At 39.9% G+C, this 25,142-nt stretch overlaps 1 protein-coding gene across 1 annotated transcript in view; it reads left to right on the plus strand.

The window, feature by feature from the left end:
- malrd1 (MAM and LDL receptor class A domain containing 1) overlaps positions 1–25,142 on the plus strand; it is a 71,233-nt gene that overhangs the window by 39,352 nt on the left and 6,739 nt on the right. The window contains exons 19-26 of the mRNA XM_006795157.3: positions 368–613; positions 5,697–5,854; positions 13,233–13,413; positions 17,118–17,246; positions 17,354–17,515; positions 19,765–19,922; positions 22,482–22,683; positions 23,224–23,502. Of these exons, the coding sequence (XP_006795220.3) occupies positions 368–613; positions 5,697–5,854; positions 13,233–13,413; positions 17,118–17,246; positions 17,354–17,515; positions 19,765–19,922; positions 22,482–22,683; positions 23,224–23,502 (1,515 nt within the window). The remainder of the gene's footprint in view (positions 1–367; positions 614–5,696; positions 5,855–13,232; positions 13,414–17,117; positions 17,247–17,353; positions 17,516–19,764; positions 19,923–22,481; positions 22,684–23,223; positions 23,503–25,142) is intronic.

Consider the following 25,142-nt stretch of genomic DNA (forward strand, 5'->3'; position numbering starts at 1 on the left):
ATGGGACGCTCAATAATAATAATAAATTAAATTTTATTTGTTGGCTCTTTTCAAAACACTCAAGCTGGCCTGACTCCACAAAATTAACAAGATCCACAAAAATCCCAATAGCAAGAAATATTTAAAATCCCGGAATAATATATATATAAAAATTTGGGTTATAGTTTATATGCTGAACAGTTTGGCTTTAACATGTGATTGAAAATGTATAATATGGTCTGGCTGATGGAGGTGAAGTGGTAGTGAGTTCCAAAGATCCAGGACGACTGGCGACCTGTCATATATTTTAGAAAAAACATGCTACTTTACATTTAAGAACATTCGGGTCTGAGATGTATTTCTCTTTTTTTTGTTGTTTTATTGTCAGGGTCCTGTCCTTCGGGCTTCCTGCCTTGTGAAAATGGCAGGTGTTTCACTCCATGGCAGAGCTGTGACTTCACAGATGACTGTGGCGATGGAACGGATGAGAAGCATTGTGGGACTTCGTGCACCTTTGAGAACGGACGCTGTGGGTGGAAGAGCTCCCTTGCTGATAATTTTCACTGGGTGCTGGGCACTGGGTCTGTCCAAAGCATACGGCCTCCGTATGATCACACGCTGACGAATGAGAATGGTATGAGTTTGCATTTTCTGGTACACTATGAACTCTGTACACATTTAAAATTGTAGGATTTTTCTTTTTACCACCGCTTCTCATTAAAAAGAACGATTCTTGAATTACCGTTGCATAATTTAGCAGGTGCATCTGTGCTTGTGAGGGGCTTTGTATAATCAGAATGAATGATTTTTCAAATTTTACCTGCTTGGGCCAAATGGCTCTCCACCATGTTTAATTCACGCTTTTGTAACTTTAGAGACAAAATCAATGAGTTTCTTCTCAGCATGTGAAAGCACACCAGGTGATTTATTCAAGGCTAAAATTCCACTTTACTCTGTGCATGCCAAAAAAGCAATGCACATAAATTACTTATCACTTAAGCAAATTTTTATTATGCAGCCTCCTGCATGTATCTCCTACTTTGATACTGATCCAAAACAAGCAACCCATCCACCAGCACCTCATGGCAACCCAGCAAACATGGCTAATATTATTCCCCAGTCAAAACTGGACAGATGCTGATGTTTTTCCACATACCATACTGGTCCACTTAGAGCCTCAGATGATTGCAATAAGAAACAAATGCACATGATTTTGTTTTTTAATATGCCATTTCATTGTTATCTAATTTGTTTAGCAATTAGCAATGCAATTATACCATTTGAGTTTAAATTAGCTGTCATTTGTTGCATAGCCATCACCTCCGTGCTTCCCAATGTTCCCATTATAACCCTGAGGTGAAGCTAACTGATCAGATAAGAAGTGGACAGCAAAGCAGGAGATCTTTTTATTTTGTTCTAATCATTAGTTAGCACACTCGCTTGGGAAGCAAAAGATTCCTTTTTTGAATCCAGAGGTCCAAATCCCCTTGGGGTTACATCATGAAGAGCATCTGGTGAAACACTGCTAAATAAAAAAAAATAAATGCAGAGCTTCTGACAGCATCTTTTTTTATTAAAAGGATAATGCATCTTGCACACAAACCTTCCTTTACTAAGAAGTCCAAGAAGCCGGATGTGAACTTGCATTTAGAAACTATTTTTAAAAGTCAGATTGTGTGCAGGGAAGGGATTCCCAGGATGGCTGCAGCCTTTCCAGCCTCCACAAAAAGTAGAACAGCTCAAGGAATGCAACAAAAAGGCAGATACCTTGACCCGGCCTGCAAACTTTCCAGACCCTGATCTTATCGAGCGTTTGCCCTGACTGATCCATGGAGGTCACATCCCCAAACAAACTTAACCCAAAAGATGTGCTGCAAACATTACAGTGACTGCAGGACACTCCCCTCACAGGTCTCATGTCCACACTTATTTGCTCTTAAGGATGTGCAAAAGATTTCAAATGTGACATGAGCTGCTGTTGAAGCTAAGTCTGCTAGCTACGTGCTGTGTCATGCACACGTAATTCAATTCAATTCAATTCAATTTTATTTATATAGCGCCAAATCACAACAAATGTCGCCTCAAGGCGCTTCATAGATACAGAGAAAAGCCCAACAATCATATGACCCCCTATGAGCAAGCACTTTGGCGACAGTGGGAAGGAAAAACTCCCTTTTAATAGGAAGAAACCTCCGGCAGAACCAGGCTCAGGGAGGGGCGGCCATCTGCTGCGACCGGTTGGGGTGAGAGAAGGAAGACAGGATAAAAGACATGCTGTGGAAGAGAGACAGAGATTAATAACAGACATGATTCAATACAGAGAGGTCTGTTAATACATAGTGAGTGAGAAAGGTGACTGGAAAGGAAAAACTCAATGCATCATGGGAATCCCCCGGCAGCCTACATCTATTGCAGCATAACTAAGGGAGGATTCAGGGTCACCTGGTCCAGCCCTAACTATATGCTTTAGCAAAAAGGAAAGTTTTAAGCCTAATCTTAAAAGTAGAGATAGTGTCTGTCTCCCGAATCCAAACTGGAAGCTGGTTCCACAGAAGAGGGGCCTGAAAACTGAAGGCTCTCCCTCCCATTCTACTTTTAAATACTCTAGGAACAACAAGTAGGCCTGCAGAGTGGGAGCGAAGTGCTCTAATAGGGTAATATGGTACTACAAGGTCATTAAGATAAGATGGGGCCTGATTATTTAAGACCTTGTATGTGAGGAGCAGGATTTTGAATTCAATTCTGGATTTAACAGGAAGCCAATGAAGGGAAGCCAAAACAGGAGAAATATGCTCTCTCTTTCTAGTCCCTGTCAGTACTCTTGCTGCAGCATTTTGGATTAACTGAAGGCTTTTCAGTGAGTTTTTTGGACATCCTGATAATAATGAATTGCAGTAGTCCAGCCTGGAAGTAATAAATGCATGAACTAGTTTTTCAGCATCACTCTGAGACAGGATATTTCTAATTTTAGAGATGTTGCGCAAATGGAAGAACGCAGTCTTACATATTTGTTTAATATGTGCGTTGAAGGACATATCCTGATCAAAAATGACTCCAAGGTTCCTCACAGTGTTACTGGAGGCCAAGGTAATGCCATCCAGAGTAAGAATCTGGTTAGATACCATATTTCTAAGCTTTTCAGCGCCGAGTACAATGACCTCAGTTTTATCTGAGTTAAGAAGCAGAAAGTTAGTGGCCATCCAAGTCTTTATGTCTTTAAGACATTCCTGCAGTTTAACTAATTGGTGTGTGTTATCTGGCTTTATGGACAGATAGAGCTGGGTGTCATCTGCATAGCAGTGAAAATGTATGCTATGTCTTCTAATGATGCTGCCTAGGGGAAGCATGTATAATGTAAACAGAATTGGTCCTAGCACTGAACCCTGTGGAACTCCATAATTAACCTCAGTGTGTGAAGAGGACTCTCCATTTACATGCACAAATTGGAGTCTATTAGATAGATATGATACAAACCACTGCAGTGCAATACCTGTAATACCTACAGCATGTTCTAATCGCTCTAACAGGATATTATGGTCAACAGTATCGAATGCTGCACTAAGGTCAAGAAGGACAAGCACAGAGATGAGTCCACTGTCAGAGGCCATAAGAAGATCATTTGTAACCTTCACTAAAGCTGTTTCTGTGCTGTGATGAACTCTGAAACCTGACTGAAACTCTTCAAATAAACCATTCCTCTGCAGATGATCTGTTAGCTGTTTGACAACTACTCTTTCAAGGATTTTTGATATGAAAGGAAGGTTGGAGATTGGCCTATAATTAGCTAAGACTGCTGGGTCTAGAGATGGCTTTTTGAGTAAAGGTTTAACTGCAGCCACCTTGAAGGCCTGTGGTACATAGCCGATTATTAGAGATAGGTTGATCATATATAAGATCGAAGAATTAATCAATGGCAGGACTTCTTTGAGCAGTTTTGTAGGAATGGGGTCTAAAAGACACGTTGATGGTTTGGAGGAAGTAATTATTGAAGTTAACTCAGAAAGATCGATTGGAGAAAAAGAGTCTAACTTAACATCAATGGAACTAAGAGTAGCTGTAGATAATATTACATCTGTAGGATGATTATTGGTAATTTTTTCTCTAATGATAAAAAATTTATTTGTGAAGAAGTTCATGAAGTCATCACTAGTTAACGTTAAAGGGATGGTTGGCTCAAAAGAGCTCTGACTTTTTGTCAGCCTGGCTACAGTGCTGAAGAGAAACCTGGGGTTGTTCTTATTTTCTTCAATCAGTGATGAGTAGTAAGCTGTTCTGGCTTTGCGGAGGGCTTTCTTATAAAGCAACAAACTATTTCTCCAGGCTAAATGATGATCCTCTAAATTTGTGACACGCCATTTCCTCTCCAGATTACGAGTCATCTGCTTTAGGGTACGTGTTTGAGAATTATACCACGGGGTCAGGTACTTCTGATTAGAGACCTTAGTTTTCACCGGAGCTACAGTATCCAGAGTCGTACGTAGTGAGGAGGTGAAATTATTAACAAGATAATCGACCTCTGTTGAGGTTGATTAACATGCCACACTTTCCTCATGTCATTTACCAAACACACCCTCAAATTAAGATTTAACATCTGCCGATTTCCCATCTCCCTCTCTTTGGCATGTCAGCGCTCCTGTCCTGCATCGCCAGCATCCTCCTGCAAGCTCTGGGGGCAACTTTTCCCATCACTCTCCAATTTCTATGTTTAAGATATGTGCAGGGAGTGATGAGCTCAGAGACATATCTGTTTCTTTATTAAATCATTTCAAACCTTGCCAAACAGAATAACAGTCACAGCAAGTGTGGGTAAATACTACAGGAAACACTTGCTAAACAGCTTTTCTGTGAAGAAACAAAACAAAAAGCTTTTTCTGAGTCAGTTTACTGTGCAGCCAGACAAATAATGTTCTAATAAAGAAGTCAGTCAGCAATAACAGCCGTAACCAGACAGCAACAGAGCAGAGAAAAGGGAGTTTGTTACAGAGGACGAGGAGGAGGAGGAGAAGAAGAATACCCTGCTGTGGCTTCTTCTCCCATGACTTTGTTATCTGCAAAAACACCAAAAATGAGGATGTCTTGCAGAGGCATTCATGTTTATTGCAAACTGTGGTGAGAAACATATTACATTCCCACTAAGTGCTTCACAGTGAAAGTCTTAATACAGTTCTGATCTAGCTGTGGGAACACCAGATTACATACTGCATCATTTCTTGAAAAACCAACTTAAAACCGGGGTGGTCGACTGAATCTTTATATTCTGCTGAAAAATGTAGACCATAAAGAAATTGAGTTTGATTCCATGAAAATCAGAAGAATTATAACTAAACTTTAAGTGTGTTTAAAATATTCAGTAACAGCGATACAAAAGCCATAGACTACAAAAAAAACGATGTAAGATTATTATTATTAATGTTGCTAATGCTGAGTGCAAAGACAGATACACTTTCTTTATTTTTCATTCATTAATTTTCCTGCTTTCTCCTTTCTCTACTTAACTGAGAAAGTTTGAGTGCTCCCCTGTGCCAAAGGCAGTGAGACATTAGAAGATGTGTCAGAGATTACCCCGTAACTCTTGGCCCTCCTTCCCCCAACACGTTTTGTGACCTTCATGTGATTTGTCAGAGCCACCAGTGCAGAGATAGTTTTCAACCTCTGTGCTCACTTGCTGGCTCAGTGCCTTTCTCCTTCATCACTTTCCCTCATTTCTCTCCCTTTAGGGCATTTTGTCTATTTGGAAGCAACACCAGTGGGACTGAAAGGCGATAAAGCTCATATTAGAAGCTCTGTGTGGAAAGAGTCTAGCGCCATCTGCAAGCTCTCCTTCTGGTACTACATTTCCCACAAGGCCTCGGGAAGCATCCGGCTTCTGATCAAGGTAATGCATCTGCATATAGACAGAAATGACATCAAATTAGTGCAGCTGTATTGTGGTGTCTGTATTTGTAAAAAAAAAAGACAGGAGGTGTTTGATCTATAGAGGGAGGTTGTAGTTGGTCCTGAGCATCTGGGAAGATTCTCTCTTTGGCAGCTTGCAGTTCTTCTAACCCATCAAGTTTCTGTACACATGGCTGATTCTGAGGGATTAAAATTTCTATTTGGACTTTTCTGCCATATAAACTCTGGTGGGTTTGGCCTCCATCCTCTAGTCTATTTACTCTAAACTTTATTTCACTTTATCAGGTATGAAGCAGAAGGTGCTGCTGCTGTGCTTGACAAGATTCATTCCTCTGCAGGAAGGTGTTGCAGATCATTTTTCTGCATGTGTGGCACTTCAGGAACTTTTTATGCCATCTGCAACAAAAATGCTAATATAAATGTATTTAGTTATTTATTTGTAGTACCCCCCTTTTTCAAACATTTACATATCATTGCTCATGCAAAATAAAAGGCTGTTCATGTTCATTTCAAGGAGGATCCACATTCAAACACACATGGCAGACAGATTTTGGTAGGAAGCTGAAAGATTTAGGAGTTTAAAAGCGAAAAAAAAAAAACCCCAACCAAACAAAACATCCAAAGAGAAAAGCCATCTAATGGGAGCAATAACTGAACCAGAGCAACTACGAAGCCCTGAAAAAAATTACACACTCCAGAGAGCAGGGTAATAAGGAACAAGAGCAGGCAATCACAAGAGCACAAAAAAGAGGAATAAAACACCCTAATACGCACAGGGAAAGTGATTACACAAATAAAACAGGAAATGACTGCCAAAAAAATGGCACAATACTGGAATACATACGCAGAGGAAACACGTAGAGAAAACAATTAAAAACTCAGACAGGGGTAAACAACATCAGCAATGGGAAAAACAAAACACAAGAAACATGAAGAGAGAAAGAGACGAAAAGCAAACTGTGGTTTATGCCTGTCTCTGACACAGAGCTACAGTTAAAAAGATGTGTTTCTGCTACTTTAACTTTTAATTATAAAAATATAAACACACAAACACATTTGAGGTGTCTTTAGAAAATAAAAAACACCGCTAAGACCCTATGGGAATGTGGTGAAATTTGTGTATATTGTGCCTGTTGTTTCTATATAGTTCTTTCTAATGGTAGTTTTAAAAACCTACTTTTATCCCTTGCTGTTTGTTTCATTGTGCTTCACTTGTGAACAAAAACTAAAACACATTGAATGATTGTGGCTGCACATTAACAACCTCGTTATGTTACTCATTCACTGATCACATGCTTGGATGGACACGTTACACTTACTGATGCTGTTTTTGTCTCAATCATTAGATAAATAGTCTTTGCTATTGATTGTACATTAAAGCCTGATGTAGACTGGATACTGCAATCATGATGGGATTTGCCCAGTCCCCCAGTCGGCTGTTGGATTGATTATGAGGCTCTCCGAGAGGCAGGAGATGATAAATGCATGTGGACTATTTTTAAATGTGCACCCTCTTTCACATATGGGTTGAAAATGTAAAATTTGACCTTTTAAAGAAGGTCAGCTCTCTGCTTTAAAATGAGGCGCTGGACTCATTTACACTTAGAGACACAGACGTAACGGGTGGAGAGTTCAGAGGCCACCCTGTGTGTGTGTGTGTGTGTGTGTGTGTGTGTGTGTGAGGGAGAGAGACAGGCAGATAAAACCAAAATGCCTCCAGTGTTATGTGGCTATAGCTTCCTATGACACATAAATGATGATAAGTACATGTATGACCTAGAAGGTTCAAAGACATAAGCACTTACAGATTATTGGTTTGTGCTATAATTTACAACATTAGAACACTTTTATAGTCTGAATGTTGCAGCTACATAAATACCAGCATGCACACACATTTGCAGAGGCAGGGCAATAAAAACACACAACCACGCTCACACTCTCTGCAAGCCTCACAGTGTAAATATAGTGTATACTATGCATCTTTAAAGGGTAACTGAACAACAAAAAAGCTTTTGATAATAAGAGTGAAAGGGAGGGGATTGTATTTACATGGCAAGCCTCCCCCCCTCCCATGAAGTTCACAAGGGGCTCAACAGGCGGCTCTATTTATATCACCAGCCGTGTGAACTGCTTCTTTTAGTCATTAGTCATCACACTAATGAAGTGTCTGTCCTCAGCAGCAGAGCAAACTGAATAAAGATGGGGTGTAAGAGTGAGTTAAGTAGCATTAATGTAACTGCCAATCTTCAAACTTCCAGCAACACTGCTTCTAATGTGTCTACATCCATGTACTGTGGTTGAAGGTATACATGCATTCTCCTATGAGATGATGGATGATGTCCTAGAGGATCTCCTCCGAGATAGGACCAGGGCATCACTGAGCTCCTGGACAGTCGGAGGTGCAACCTGGCAGTATCGGAAGGACTGAAATATATAGAGTTGCTCTATTGGATTTAGGACAGTCAATGGTATCAATCCCTTCATCCTCCAGGAACAGCCTGCATACTCTCACCACATGAGGCCTGGCATTGTTGTGCACCAGGAGGAACCCAGGACCCACTGTACCAGCGTAGGGTGTTACAGCTTGTGCAAGCATTTTATCCTGATATCTAATTGCACTTAGGGTGTAGAGGTCTGTGTGCACCTCTGCTTCTCATTGTTTGGTTAAAGGCAATCACACCAGTGGCCTGGTGGAGGTCATTTTGTAGCTTTAGCAGTGCTCATCCTGTTCTTTCTTGCACAATGAAGCAGACAACAGTCCCGCTAATTGGTTAATAACCTATACAGACCTGTAGTAACCGCTTGTCTCCATGCTTCTGAGACTGAACTGGGAAATACAAAAAAACCTTTTGGCAATGACACATGTTGATGTGCAGTCCTGGAGGAGTTAGCCTACCTGTGCAACCTATGTAGGGTCCAGGTATCGCCTCAGCTACCAGTGGTAACACTGACCTTAGCCTCTTCCTAGTGGGCGGGGCTTAGTGGGAGACAGAAACTACAGAAGGAGAGTCCCCTGTTTACAAAGTCGGGCCTTTTTTTCTTCATTTTTGCCTTGTGCAACTTTAAAGTTTAAACATTTGCAACTTTTTGAGGGGTCAGGGATGAGATGGGGCAATTAAAGTTTGGTGAAAAAAAATAAAGTCTGGAATAGAATTAAAACAGAAATGGGACTATGCTAACGAAGGAAAATAATGTAATTCGTATTTTTCGTTATACCCCATTTCCTTGGCTGTCTCAGCAGTATAAAAGTTTCATCTTGGAGAGATGAACTCTTCCTCTTTTCATGGTAGAAATATTTTACTTTCCCTGCCGTGTATTTTTCATAATAGGCTGTTTGTTTGCCTTACTGACTGATGCACTTTGAGTCAGCCTACCATAACGATGACAGCAAAATTACTACATAGCTAGCTGTTTGCTCATTAATATAGTTATATATGGTGTTGTGGGTTCAGATACAGCCTGCGATTATGGTGAGCCAAACATCTGCCGGTCAGCCACAGAGAGGACGTTCTACTCGAGTAAAATATAGCATGACGAGGCTAATCTTTTGTGCGTGTTTCTCGTCACAGAAACAATATGCAAATCTGTCCCTGGTGAAACATGGAAATATTTTTTTAAGTAAGGAAAGACTGAGTGTAAAGAAAAAAAACTTGAATGTGATTTGACTAAAAGGTAAGTTGACAGAAAACAGCTGCCAGCAGTTTCATAAAATGAAAAAGCCATGAATACAAATTGGATTTTAGTTTTGTGGAACATTCAGTATACGGTTAAGACGTCAAGGATTTCACAGTTTCAATAAAAAAAGCTTTTTGTTGCGAACACAACTTTGTTTCTTTCTTCTGTTTCTCGCATCCTGACTTTTACTGAGAGATAATAAAAAGAAATTATGCAAATGTGTATCCTCTCTTCACTTTGAGCAAACCGAATTGGCGGCTTGCGCTGCCTTGTCTGCAAGCTCAGGAAATGAAGCTTCAAATTGATCGAATAAATGCCTCGACTGATATGCCACCCAGGCATCAAATGTGAGCTACGTATGCCTGTAACGCGCGCTCGTCACTCGCTCTCTGGCTGCTTTTATGGATTGGGCCTTTACTCCGTGGCATAAATCTGGATAAGTCCTGCTGCAACGCTGCCTATTAATGTACGCTCTACTCTCACAGTAACAAGATTATTTCAAGCCAGGGCTTCACTGGCATAAAGAGAGAAGACAGTCTGTGCAAGCCTCACCCAAGGGTGCATTTTAATAGGCTTTCCAACCGCAGAGTAGAAAGTGACATTGCTTGTCCTCTGCGTTTCAGTATATTACACCAGGTTTCCTTTCACTGCAGTCGAGCCTCCGGTCACATATTGCCACCTCAAGTGCAGCATGTTTGCTGCTTTATTTTGTTAGGGGTGGTGTTTATTTCACACTCTTGCAACTCATTCCCCACTGCAGCACTGCCCTTAAAACTGAATAATTATGTGACGCTATAGACCTGCAGTTTTCCCATCACCTTTACAAAGAGCAGAGGACGAGGAAGCCGTCGTAAATTATTAGAGCTACAGCAGTATTAATATCAGACTCATGAGCTTCTGCAGAATAGGTAGTTAAATCTATATATGCACCCCCATTAATGCTCTTCTCCCGCCTCTGGTAGAGGACCCGAGCTTGAAGGATTGACCGCCCACAGGGGCGAGTGGAGGATTTTTTTGTATATATATAAATTTTTCTAAGAAAATTGGAATCATTTATTCAAGGACTGTATTCTTCATGGTGTGTAGTGTGTCCTAATATAGCCAATGACTAACAGCTCTTCTGGATTCATCTTGTTGGTGAAAAATACAATTTTATCTATTCCAAACTGGCATATTTTTGGCATTTTTCAAAGATTTAGCTGAAAAATAAAGAAAACGAATTATGTGTTTTCATGGTTGCTGTAACAAAGTGCCTAAAAATACCAAAAATTAGTTCTTTGCTAAGTTGTGTATACATAATACTGGTTCATCCCGCTGAATGATTCATGAGGTCAGTGTTAAGTGGCTCAACAAACAAATAAAAAACATCCATCCATCCATCTTCTTCCATTTATCCGGGGCAGAGAAGCCCAGACCTCCCTCTCCCCAGCCACCTCCTCCACCTTATCCAGGGGAACACCAAGGCGTTTCCAACCTCAACTGGCTCCTTTTGATGAGATGGAGCAGCAGCTCTACTCTGAGCCCCTCCCGGATGGCTGAACTTCTCACCCTATCTCTAAGGGAGAGTCCAGCCACCCTTAGGAGGAAGCTCATTTCTGCCGCTTTTATCCACGATCTTGTTCTTTCGGTCACTACCATAGGTGAGGGTAGGGATGTAGATCGACCGGTAAATTGAGAGCTTCGCTTTTACACTTAGCTCTCTCTTCACTATGACCTTGGGGAGGTTCGAGGACTGGACTGAAAAGGAGTAAAAAAGTAGATCAAAGAAAAAGAGAAACTTTGAAAGACCTTCGGAAGTATCTGGAGAAGTATAAGTTTTGCTCAGTACCTTATAGATGTTTGGGTATTTTTCTCAAAAGTTGTACAAAGTCAGTCTTGATCCATACTGGCTCAGTTTGCCAACAATTAGCTGCCATTTCTTACACTTCATTCTTATTCTTGGCTCAATGCTTTTGCAGATCTAACCCCATCAGAGACTCTTCAGCTACACCAACTCCAAGCGGTTCCACATTCTTTCAATAAAAAAGTTTTAAAAGTGGCCATGTGCTGCTATTTATTGTAGATGGGCGAGTTATTCAGACACGCTGTTTCCAACCTAAACACTTATACCACATCCCTGATGACGTTACACAGTTTGAAAACATTTCTGATAAACCAAGCATGTCATTTTTGTCTTGCTAGCCCACAGAAGCGTTCTGCTAAGCAGTCTGTTTTGCTTCATTCTGGTCCCGTTATTGAAAACAGAAAAGGTTTCAGCTAAAATCGAGTGGGGCTGGTTAGACATGCAGTCAGGGATTTGTTTCATCCCCTTTGGCCAAACAAGGAGCAACAATGTAACCATTCATCCTCAAATGAAACACTCAAATAAAAAGAAAATCTTCCACAAGCGACATACAGATGCAGATATTTTATGGGAAGGTTTTCAGCTTTAAGGGTTTCGTGTTTGAACAAAGACGAGGATCACATTAGATTAACAAATTCAGGAAATGATCTGCAGTACTTTACTGACGTGGATCATCTGCCATAAGTACAACATTGTATACAGTAGCAAAACACGGTGTTTTATGCACCACCGCTTCTATTTAAGTAAACATTTTTTCAGGCTGAACACAGATCACACTTCTTTCTTAACCCACACAGGACCATCGTCCCCACAGTTAATGAGCCCAAAGACTTCAGGTAGTTCTATCATTTTATTACATAATCTAGGTGAGAAATCTTTAAGTAAATAATCCCAAACATTCAGTTTTAATTTCTCAGGATTTTTTTTTTTTACTCATCTTTAATTATACTTAGCTACTTTATTTGTCTTTGCTGGCTTGACCAGAGCATGCAACAACAATTTCAAGACTTTACTTTGACATTGTACTCTTGTTGATACTTTTTGTCTTGATATATTTATTCTTTAGTTTCTCGGGTTTTGTTTTTTTCTTTAATCCACTTCATCTAACATTCAGCATTACTTTTTAAAATCGGTATATGTAGAGTACGGTTCTGTTTTATCTTATCTGAACTACACTATTGTTAAAATTCCATTGCATTTTCTACTACCTTCACCATCACCTCGCTAGATCCTGTTACTCTTATGCCCAAAGTATTTTAATATGAAGTGAGAGAGCTTTATAAAAGTCCCATTGGTGCTTTTGACATGACAATAAAAACCAGCGATGAGATGCCGGCTCGTCAAAAGGCACATCCACTAAACCCAGAGTCAAATTTGCTGTTTCAAAGCTGTATTAGTCATGATTTAGTGCCTGGCAAGTACCATGGGAAAAGGCATAGCGGGCTTACAGAGGAATACACGTCAGTTTGTCTTTTAATATGTTCCATGTGTGACATGAGAGAAATCCATTACCATACTCAGAAAGCAGGGTTTAAATGTGAGTCGCAGGTCTCAAGGCGGGGGAATTATTACTACAATGTTATGCTAATGCTAATGAGAGTTTAATGACTTCTCTTAGATGGCATTCGCTTTTTCTCAGCAGCAGCACTCTGTCCACATATCTGATTCAGCACGTTTTGACCAAGAAGTTCTTCACTCTCGACATGAGGCTTAAAGTTTGAAAAATCTTTTTTCTGACAGCAATGACTGCTGTAGCTCTTTGAAATGAGACTGCAGCCCCTTAGTATGTGAAATGCTACCACATGAGCCTCTTTTTGTTCATCGCTGCTCTTCTCCACAGATGGAGAATGATTTAAAGGAGGTGTGGAATCAAACGGGACATCAGGGCAATAAGTGGAATCGAGCAGAGATCTCCCTGAGGAAGCTCAGGAACTTTGAAGTCATATTTGAGGTGGTGCGCCTAAAGGACGTGAGCGGTGGAGCGGCCTTAGATGACCTGGAGTACATAGACTGTGCCCCAAGTAGGTAGCATGCACAAACAGTACACAACAAGTTTTGCATATAGACTGGACCACAATAAAATAATTATGAAAAGCACTATGAAGGCAAATTTCATGTGAAATTGGGTCACTATAAGCCCATGTTTCATACACCTGGGGAGATTAATGACAATATTACAACCATACTGTTCATTTTGTCACTGATGGTTTTGCTCCAAACGATTGTTTGGTCAATATTATTATGATTACATGTCATTTTTAAAGTTTTTTTTCATTTATCTTTGTATTGGTGCATTTTTAATAGTGGGGTGGAACCGAAGGCAGTGCCACAGACTTTTTTCTAAATTCTTAATTATGTGAGTTCTGGGGATGGCATTGTAACTGTGTCCTTCAATTGATTTTCCACTTTCGGGTATGAAATTTAACAATAACTGAATGGACCACTATGAAAACTGATGCAGACATTCATGGTTCTTAGAAAATAAATGACCTTTTTTGAGGAAACTCTTAGAAAACCATGATTTTTTTTTATGTGTACATGTATAAATCTGCCATGGATCACTATTAGGACCTCACTTAAATAATCTGATAATAATGTACATTTTAAAAAAAGCTATTGATTGTATAACGCTTTTGAACACTAATTTAAAAAGGGCTGAACCAGCATCAAAGCATTTGTGGACTCTAGTAAAAATGTAAAAGTTGTAGTGATGTAAAAATGAAATGACATAATTAGTTATGTCAATTAAATGCCTGCGTACAATTATGAACGTGCAAGCAGGCATTTATTTATTTTTAATTAAATTATTTTTTAAAGATGCTTTTGGCAGATATATGGAAAATGACTGACAACCAGCAAATTTTAGCATGTTTAAATTGCATGTTGCTGTTAGCATTTAGCTTAAAACAAGCGACCCGGGGAAGTGTTTTGGGTATTTCTTTTGTTATTGCAGTTAATTAAAAAAAAATGAAGTTAAACACAAAAAAACACAATAGGTTAAATACATATAATGGTGTATATGTAAACAAAGTAAAATTGTATTATGATTATTCTTATTATTAAAACAAATATCTTAAAAAGGAAAAAAAACTTAACTGAAATATAAGAAAATAGAATTAGTGAATTAGTGAATTTTAATTAGAAGTAAACCATTTCAAAATTGGCTAAGCAAAAACACAATTTAACCGAATAAAAAACAACCGTGGATTCTTGCACCAATGACAAAAGACAAGGTGAGAAATATTGCGACCAATTATTAGGCACAAAGCAACGGGCAAAGACAGAATTGTATTAAAAGCTGCACAGTCGAAAGAAAGTAACACACACCTTTATCTTTGATGGCAGCACACATCTGATAATTTAGAATCACGTTATTTTTTGCCACTTATAGTCATGATCGAAAAGTTGGAAGTGCTGCGTAAAGTCTTCTCCAGCAGATCCCAAAGATTTTGAGCGGGATTATGGTGCGAACTCTGTGGCGGTCCATACATGTGTGAAAATGATGTCTCATGCTCCTTAAACCAGCGGTCCCCAACCTTTTTTGCGCCACTGACCGGTTTATGCCCGACAATATTTTCACGGACCGGCCTTTAATGTGTTGCGGATAAATGCAACAAAATAAAACTAGTACCGGTACCGAAAAAAAAATTTATTCATAACACACGTGAAAAGACCAAGGAAAACCGAGTAAACGATAAAAACGATAACAAAATAACGCTGAAAACTGATAAAAACCCTGAAAACTATACATTTCACACCTGAGCCTCAACTCTCGCGGCCCGGTACCAAACAACTCACGGACCGGTACCGGTCCGAGGCCCAGGGGTTGGGGACCGCTGCCTTAAACCACTCTTTCACAACTTGAGCCCGGTGAATCCTGGTATATTCATCCTGGAATATACTGCTGTCATCAGGGAAGAAAAAAAATCCATTGATGGTAAAAATGTTTGACTCGGTCTTCTTTTAGTCAGCTGACCTCGTTTTTGGGAAACATAATGTTCCTGAATCTAAACCTCCAATGTCATCAACAGCTCTTACTTTTTTTTACTTAGTTAAATCTAGTTGGGCTGGACAGCGTATTTATATCACATATTATTTATGTACATGTATCTGCATCTGCAGTTTTCAATGGTATAGTTTACAAGTAATTTACTAATTAACTGTGAATTGCAGCCAGCAAAGGTAAATGATAAATAACGCACTGCAGGCAGTATCGTAGGTGAGCAGAGGAGATAGGAAGGGTCTTTAAATTTCATTGTCCTAAAAAAAGGAGCAGTGGAGAGGAAAAGTTTCAAAAGCCGGAAATCTCACCACCTGGTAAAGTAATCACAGACTCGCTGGCGCTCGGCAAACCCCTGCACATATATTACCGTTGCTTTGTGCACAGTGGCAGTGCAAATCTTTCTTATTGCTTCTTAAATTTAAAAAGCAGCTTCAATTCAACTAAACTTTTAAAAGCATGAGGAAAATGTCTTTTATTAACTTTGTGTTCATAGCGGCTCATGTTTGCTGAAGTCTGGAGAATAGCCTTAATCTCGCCTTTAAAAGAAGCTGGACCCATGACTCAGTCTCTTTGTAAATGTGAGATTAAAGTAAAGCAATGCATGATGTAAACCCGCACCAACCCAGGTGCCTTAATGCAACAAAATAAATAATTCCAGCAGTTAGAGTGGTTGAAAAAATAAAAACTAAAAAAGATTTCAGCCTGAATTTCACAAAGTGGATTAAATTGTTTTCAGTTTCTCTCTAGCCTTCCTCTCTGCTTTCGTTTTATCAAAGTATTCTTCCAATAAGCTTCATAAGCGCGATATAACTATGCTGTGAAATTATTTTATGATCTTTCCAGCTGATAGTTTGGAGTATGAAATTGATTCTGCCGCCAGCACATTCAGAGAAAAAGAAAGGCAGAACTGGTGGTTCTCGAAGCGAGAGGAGAGTTTGATTGTCTTTGGGACGACAGTCGCTGACAGACGCCGTTTGATATTTATGTTTGAGACAGATGTTGTACATTAAACAGGACCTGGCACAAGGCTGGGCACCAGGGGCGATGTTTCCTGCTCTGCCGACCCTTTTCCATCTCCATCTCCAGTGCACACGTATAAACAAACACACACAGGAGAACATAAATACTGACCTACAGATCTAATTGGAGGCATAGATCAAAAAAGACTGCAGACACACAAGCAGACAAATTGTCTGTCCAAAGCCAAATGACACAGACAGACAACTTCCATCAACTTTGAGTGCTCGCTAAAATGGATTTTCAGTTTATTATATGATGGGTTTTAACCCCACTGACCTCCCGGAATGAAATTCAACTCTTTCCTCATTTCACTCATCATTTAATGTCGCTGCCTTTGAAGTTTAATCATGCACACACACACACATCTGCACAGACGTGGCTAATGTGTGTGTGTGTGTGCGCGTGCTGTCTGTGATCCACCTGATTTGTTTTCCTTGCTCTCTGTTCCATCTCAAACAAGGCGGTGCAGGGGGAAGGGGGCTTTGATTTCTCTGACAGGCCTTTGTCTGCTTTTGTTTACCTTCTTCTCCGCTGCTGTTCTTTGGTGCTGAGCACAGGAAGTCTGTGTTTTATTAATAAATTGTTCATCACAGCATTTTATTTAATGTCAGATTTAATTTGTCTGGATTAGAAAATGGGGATGAAATTGTTGAGGAATAATAGAAATCATGATTATTCATTGTAATTATCTGTATGTTTTAGCCACTGTGGAGGCCGTTGGTTGTCCTGCGCCCACAGATTTTGTGTGTCGCAGCGGCCACTGCATTGAGTCCCACCTGGTGTGCGACGGCAAGGCCGACTGTGCTGATGAATTGGACGAAGCTGACTGCGGTGAGTAGAAATGATAAATAGGTCCCTTCTTGGAGAGCAGAAGGACAACTTTGAAACAGGACGGCAAACTCTTTCCTTTCATCTTTCAATTTCTTCCTTTCTGGCAGACAAAATAATTAGCTCGCCAGGTGCTTGTAGCTTCAACATGGAGGCAGACCAGTGGAAAGAGAGATGCCAACTTTCTCAAGACCCTGATGATGACTTTGATTGGACGATTGGTTCCAGTACTGAGACACCAGGGGCTGGACCTATCACCGACCACAGCCAAGGTCTGCAGCTGCTCTCTGCTAAAATCTTACCAAAAATATGACCATACACATAAAGAAAAATGTGCTTTTACTTCTGTTTTTCTTTTCTCAAAGCAAGTCGAGGGTTTTTATATTGGCTTTTTGGGTGGTTGGCTGCAATAAGGTCTGAAATTAGCACAATGTGTTGTTTTACGGCATAAAATACATAGAAGTACTCCACTAATGTATTTTGAAGTTCTTTTATGTAACTCACAGAAGGCGCTCGCTAACCAACTACACAAAAGTTGTCCCATTTATGCTTCGAGGTTCATAAAAGTAGAATTTTTGAGCATCATCTTACTGAACAAATAATGTATCATAAACTGATTTTCCCTGAGCTTATTTCCTTTAATTATCCAAAAAGTCCAGAGAAAAGCCCACCGAGGGGTAGTTTTATTCTGTTTTCCTCATGTTTGGCTTTGTCTGAAAAAATCCTCCATCCTTGTGTCACTTACATGATACCCAGAATTACAATATGAGCATCTTCTGATCGGATGCTTCTGTCAGCCTCCTAGTTTGTTCCTGTTAATAACACTGGCAGAAAAAAAACAAACAATTTCTCAAAATTAGGAGCAGACAACATCTGCATTCTCCTGACACCCTCCATGTTTTCAGCTCTCTGGCAGCGCCTTTGTAATTACAACTTGACAGCTGGAAAATAGGACTGTGTGACACCGACATGAAGGCAGGGTTAAAAATACTTCCTGATCAATATCAGTCTGAGTCAAACTGAGCTTAACAGCATTCCTGCTTATCATATGAAGCAAAGCTGCTTCAAATATTGTTTTTTAAACCAATTAATTGAAAGGTAACGACACTTTGGCAACAATTACCCACATCTATGCGAAGTAATGTTAATCAAAATTTCCGTAAGACTTTAAGGCATCAATAACTCACCAGCTGAAAATACATTTGTTGACTACACCTGCTCGACTGCTTATTAATGCAAATATCTAATCAGCCAATCACATTTCAGCAACTCAGTGCATTTATGTATTCAGGCATCTACTGTTAATATTAACTTGTGTACTGATATGCTGTTACCCAGGGATTGAATCAGTTATTGCTGTATGTGAGCAAGTTTAAATATGAGTGATTTCCCACTGGTAAATATACACTCTAGCATCTCTCCAAGATTAAACTGGAACTCTCCCCTCTCCTCCATCACCTTGTGCACAGATGTGCACGAGTGCACGTCCACAGATCTGTCTGCCACAGCACAGTTAGCAGCTATTGTTTCTGAAGACATGAGCAACATAAAATTGTACCAATTGCTCACTCCTGTCTCAGGCTGTGTAAGGGGTAGAGAAAATGAGCGAGTGGCTTCTCCAAGCACGCCCTTTTTATTTAAGGCCTTGAATGAAATGAGGACGACAAGCAGCATGAGTGGAGCGCACGGGTGAAAACTGTTAAGGAGAAAGTAAGGTGGTAAAGAAACACACACACAGCAGCTATTTTGTCCCTGCATGCCACATGAGAACCATAATGCTGAGGACAAAGCAGCATTTTTCATGGGTGACAGTGCACTCAATGAACCAGCTGTTGTCTTCTGAGTTGCAGCTGTAACTCCACCTTGTACTGGCTGTCACTAGGTTGCTATTCCTGATCGGTCATTTGAGGTTATTGATCGGAAGGATGAATGATGGGCTGGATGGACTCGTGATCTTACAGCTTAAAAACACATGGACAAAGGCATGACTCTGCAAATATCCTGTCGTTATAGGATCAGGTAATGGAGCACATGCGTGTACACGTTCTTGGAAAACGAGCTCTGCCTGGATAGATGCACAGACTTTGTTTTGATTTTTATGATTTGATTCACCGTAGCGGAATCTGTGTTGTGGGTGTGAGCAGGTTTTTTTTGTGCACTGTGGATTGTGATGGCCTTAAATCCCCCTTAACTCATGTGGAAAACTCCCACTTTGTTCTGGCACTGCACACATGCTGTCTCATCTCCAAGCTTAGCCGAGCTGAAGAAGCTCTCTGCAGCTTTTGGCTGCAGGATACATTTAACGACAGCCTTCCTCCGTCTAAATATCGTGCATATTTGAACCAGCAGAATAAGGTTATTGGATTTCTTTCCTGCAGCAAAGCTGAAATTTGATGGTTGAGCTGGGTTTGGCTGTGGCTTTTCTTTTGCTGTTTCAGCTTCATCGTTCATCGCACTGAGATATTACTCATGCCTTATATAAATGTGCTGCAATTGTAAAGTACTGCATTTATCTCCAAAGGTGGTGGAGGGAACTTCCTGTATATAAACTCAGCCATTCAGCGCGAGGGCGATGTTGCCAAGGTGACAACCAGGAGTCCATTTCCTGCCAGCATCGGCCTGTGTCACCTGCGCTTCTGGTTCTTCATGCATGGTTCTGATAGGATGGGAACATTGAAGGTGACCTCATCTCAAACAAATTTCTCTTCTGTTTGCTGCTTTTGGGCATCAGGCTTTTTTTTTAACTGTCACCTGCTAAGAAATTATCCAAAATGAAGGCTTAATTTGGATTTGTCAGAGATTTCTTTCCTCTTCTACTCAGCTTATCAACATATTTTGCTCTGCTTACTGTCAGTCACCTGATACCCAAAGGAGGAAATGAAAGTCTTTCTTCCTGCAAATAATCCATCAAAGCATGTCAGGTTACAAACGTCATTATCATATCAGTCTTTTCATGTCTTTTTAGGTCTCTTTGTTAAATGGGTTAATTTCAAAACAACAAACAATAAGCATTTGCTAAAAACCCTACTTAGACAGGAAGCGTACTCCATGCGTAGCCACAGCTGAGGCGCTTACAAGGAATCTACATGAATTATAAACAAAACTACTCAAAAACTCACAGCTCTAAATTATGCATAAATTACTGTATTGCTAGTCAAAAACAACTATTAAACCTTCAGAGTTTCCACTTTTGAAATAAGCCATCAGAAAGTTTTGTAAGGAAGGATATTCTAGGGTACTTCAATTGAGTTTTTCCATTTCGTGCTTCTTTTTGCTTCTGTTCCACTACACCTCTGATATTGAAAAGTGTATTTTTAAATTGAAACTCAACTAAACAAAGGAATACTCTCCCATAAAAGTCTGTTTTAAGAGACAATACAAAGGAGGTCAGTGATTCAGCTGACCTGATTTCCTCAAGCAGACTGTTGGTGAAGCCTCGACTGAACATGCTTTGTATATTTAGTTTTCAGCCAGACCTCTGGAGCACAAAACAGACCACTGCCTGAGGACCTTAAAGTGCAGTGTGTGTATAAGAGATCAGAGATGTAGCTGGAAAAGAGGCTGTGCAGGTCTTTGTACTAATCAATAAAATCTTAAAATACATTTTAAAAAATGATGTGATGTAGTTTTTAGTTTTGGATCAGTTTGGCAGCCAAGTTTTGTAAGTGTACAAAGACAAAGGTCTCTCCATCTTTACAAGTTAATGTTAAATTAAGGTATGTTAAATAAAGCTAACAGTAAAGTGCCTTAAACCTGTCTTTTTTATTGACGAGCAGGTAGCAACTGCTTTGGTTTTGTATATGTGTGTGTAGCTGTGTTCCAAGTTGTTAGTTAGTTGTTTAATAAAACAATTTTAGAATTATGCTCCAATCTAGAGTAATTTAACGATGATTAAGCAGCATGTGACTTTGTAGTCAAGGCGCTACCCTATGAGAGTTAGTGTCCTCAGTTTCTCAGCCAGATCCATCACTCACTTATTTCATTTCATTTACAATTTTAAAGAATAAGAAAAAATAAAGGAAAATAACATAAGATGACAGTAGCCAAATAACTCAGATTAAAGTTTCAAATTAGAACCTCATAAATAAGTTAGGCTCCAGCCACACAGTCCTAAAGTTAGTGACCGATTGGCGACCCCCTGGAAACCACCAATCGCTAGGGGATAAGGTTGTATTTCCTGACTGGTTGGCAATTGGTTGTCCGATGCTGGTCTCAGTTGTCATGTGAAACTGGTCACAAAGAAATCTGGAGTGCTCCAATGGAAACCTCCTCTCAGTTGCTTTGGTTGCTAGCAGTTTGTGAAGATTATCTGTAGTTTGTTAACAGAAAAGCACTACTTTTACTCAGAGAGCCAACATTTTCCAGCTTATGCCACACTTTTTCCAAGTTTCACTACAGCTCCATAGTTAGTTTGTGAGTGTTTGCAGACAAGTCTTCCCTGAAAACAACCAGCAACCACAGCAATCTGCCAACAACCACTTGTTAAATGACAGGAGAATATGCATTTATATATGCAACAACCATTTTGTATTATTGTTGGGTCTTACCTCACAATATAAAACTGCTGTTGTGATTTGGCGCTATATAAATAAAATTGAATTGAACCAGAGGATGTTTCAATTCCATTTTCAAGAGGTTGGCCTATGACTGGAGCCTAAGCTGGCTGCAGTGAGAGAAGTACAAATAATCTGGAGTTTTTTGATCCAGCACACTTTTTGAGACCAATTTTACCTGGCAACAGCTAGCAACCTCCAGCAATCACTTGCCAACCAGTTGGGGAATACAGTTTTTTTCCCTTGTGACCAGAGACCAGAGGTTTTTAGAGGTTTGCAGACTGGTCTTAAGACCTGCATGACTGAAGCCCTCAGTAACATCACAGTGGCTACAGACATCTTTTATGTACATGTTGCATGTAAATGCATTAAGTATGACACACGGAAACACTGAAGCTTTATAGCGCTTCTATTACTAGTACTCCAATTGTTTATGTTTTTCTACACTGCATTTCTACTGGTTTTATTTAAGCAAAGACTGCACATACTTCTATTGCATGACAGGGTGATGTGTAAACACCCTGTCACCACTGAAGGAAAAATGTTTAAAGACTGAAAAAGAAACTTTTTTTATGTTGTTTGTTTGATTATAATAAATTTTGTATGGTGATGATACATGTTCTCACTCAAACATATTGTTACACATCAAATGGAAATGTCACTTTGTGCCACCTGACCTCACCAGGTCTTTACTGTTGGGCCCAGCGGTACCCGTCTGTTGATGTGGGCAGCCACTGGAAACCACGGCAGACAGTGGACATACGCTAATGTCATCGTGTCCAGCACGGTACCCTTCAGAGTGACCTTTGAGGCCCAGGTGGGTGGAGACATGTGGACAGACATCGCCCTGGATGACATTTCCTACACTGCAGAGTGTATAGTTGGAGGTAAAGACCTGAAAGTTTTTCGCCTTCTTTGCCCTTCTATTTAGTTTTTCCTTACTTCCTATCCTTCTAGCACCATTCTCATTTTTCATTTCATTTCCTCCAGTTTTCACATTCTCCCATTTCCCAATTTTTCCCTGTCCTCCAACATCTATGCTCCTCTCCTCAGTTTCCATATAAATAGTGTGAACCCTCAGGGAAAGTGTAGTGAGTTAATGGAGCCTGTTGCCCTGTAGGTCCATATGAATTCAATGCAGAGAATGGGTCAATGCCAAGGGACAGCATGGAGGGCAATGGGGAGGAAAAGCAATTACATTTATATTGTGTTGTTTCCTCACCCTCACCATTCTGTCCTCCCACCACCCCAAACTGTTTCTTTCACTGGCTTTCTGACGAAGCCTCTGTGGTCTCAAAAAAAACATTAACATACTTTCAAAAACAATCCTGGGATTTATCAATGGGGGATTTTTACTGTATTTGACTGAAAATCAAGTTTATTTAACCCTTTTGCATGCATCTCTCCACTGTGATTTTCCACCTCAGAACCTGCGACTCCTCAGCCACTGACTTGTGGTGTGAACCAGTTTCAGTGTGCATACTCCTTCCAGTGTATCCCAGAGAGCTGGTTGTGTGACACGGAGCCCGACTGTGCTGATAAGTCTGATGAAGAGCATTGTCCCACTGTTGTACCCGGAACTCTTCCTCCTCAGGTCCTTTGTCCTCTTGGTTATTTTCAGTGTTCAGATCATAACTGCCTCCCGTCCATAATGCGCTGCGATGGAGTCGTTGACTGTCCCACAGGAGAGGATGAATACAGCTGCCGTAAGTTAGCACCTCTTCATTTTTCACTGAGGATGAATGGCTGGAAAACTGAAGTGCACTTCTAGCAAAAAAGGAAAACATTGGCGGTTTTACCCATATTTAGACATTAATGTTTAATAAGTAACAGATGAGATGAAAACCTCTCGCAAATTCCCCTAAACATGTTTCTGATCGAGCTTAATAGTTCAAAAAATCACACGTGTTTACCAAAAACAACTTCTGGATAATCCACGAACCTCACTGCTTTCACTGGAACTACTGTCCACTGAATAAATAGTCCCTTTAAACTGTTCACAGTTTGTGCTGCAATGACAATGACTGTTTTCTCAGTTTCATCATCCAGTGTCATCATCCAATGTAACATCTTTGAGATTTTTAAAAACAGGTACAATATAAAAAGTGTTGGGATAAAATCTTAATGTCTAAAGCAAATGGCAAAAAAATACAATGGGGTCACAGTATATATAGTAAAGCTGTTTCCACATAAAATGATAAGCCATTAAACCTCAGATTTATAAGAGGTTATCACATTTTCCATTAAATTTCCATCTTAGTGTCGTGGGTAGCACCTTGATGCAGTGGTTAGTCCTGTCAGCTTTGTGGCTTTGTGTTTGAACCATCTTGGACTCTTATATGTTGACAATTATTTAAATCAGGAAGTTCAGTGATGCTGATTCTCAGTCCAGTTCTTGTGTAATTTGGCATACCTCAGCTTTTTTTCCCGCTTCGCTTCCTTAAAAATGGTTAGGAAAAAAAGTTAGAAAAACTCCATTTAAAATGTGTGAAAAAGCAGCTAATGTCCATAAAAAATGTAAAGACCTTTAGAAAGCTTACAACATTATTGCTCTAGATCACTTTAAAAATGAAAAGTCTGGCTTCTTTGAAGCAAAATGTAAAGAAATGAGGGGTGACACAATTCTTGTGCATATTTTTTTCCAGTATTTTTCCCCTAAATACTTTGCTCACATCCTACCTGCACAGGTGCCATGCCCAGACCAGTACGGGCCTGCCCAGCAGTTTGACAACCACTAGAATGAAGATGTGCATGCTCATGTGCTTATAGGTCATAAGTGTGGATGTGAACTATAGATATTATGTTCTACCAAAGGTAAAGGATTACTGGTGCTATACTTAGTTCTTACTTAAACAGAGCAGGTTATAGTGGGTACATTCTGCATACAGATTAAAGACCCTGTTTTATCATTTTTTATTTAGTTTTTAGCACCATAGGTTGAATTTCAGTCACCTCATCTGCACTGGGGTAAACGCAGTAATCGAGGATGTGTGAGTGAGGATCACTGTGGGTAATATGAAGGCCTGGTGAGTTGCTGGTGTGTGTCCTTCTATTTAAAGTCAGCTGGTCTCAGTCCATGCTTTTAAATCCCAACACTCTCAGTGAACTACTCGCTTATTTTTAGTGTGTGTTACGTTTATATGGGCCTTGGTTAGTGTTTGTTGTGTTAAAATATGTTCCTTTGATAAAGTGAATTTGACTGTGTATTTGATTGACAGCATTAGTTGTACGGAGCCTGTCGATACAGTTTATATCTAAGAAGAAATTAAATTTTTGGGAGTTAGAAGCTGGACTTTTTGAATATTTGTGCAATTGCTTGTCAAATATCTCTTTAAAATGCTTTAAA

This window comes from Neolamprologus brichardi, chromosome 9, assembly GCF_056152115.1.
Source record: "Neolamprologus brichardi isolate AB-2024 chromosome 9, ASM5615211v1, whole genome shotgun sequence".
Classification (NCBI taxonomy): Eukaryota; Metazoa; Chordata; class Actinopteri; order Cichliformes; family Cichlidae; genus Neolamprologus; species Neolamprologus brichardi.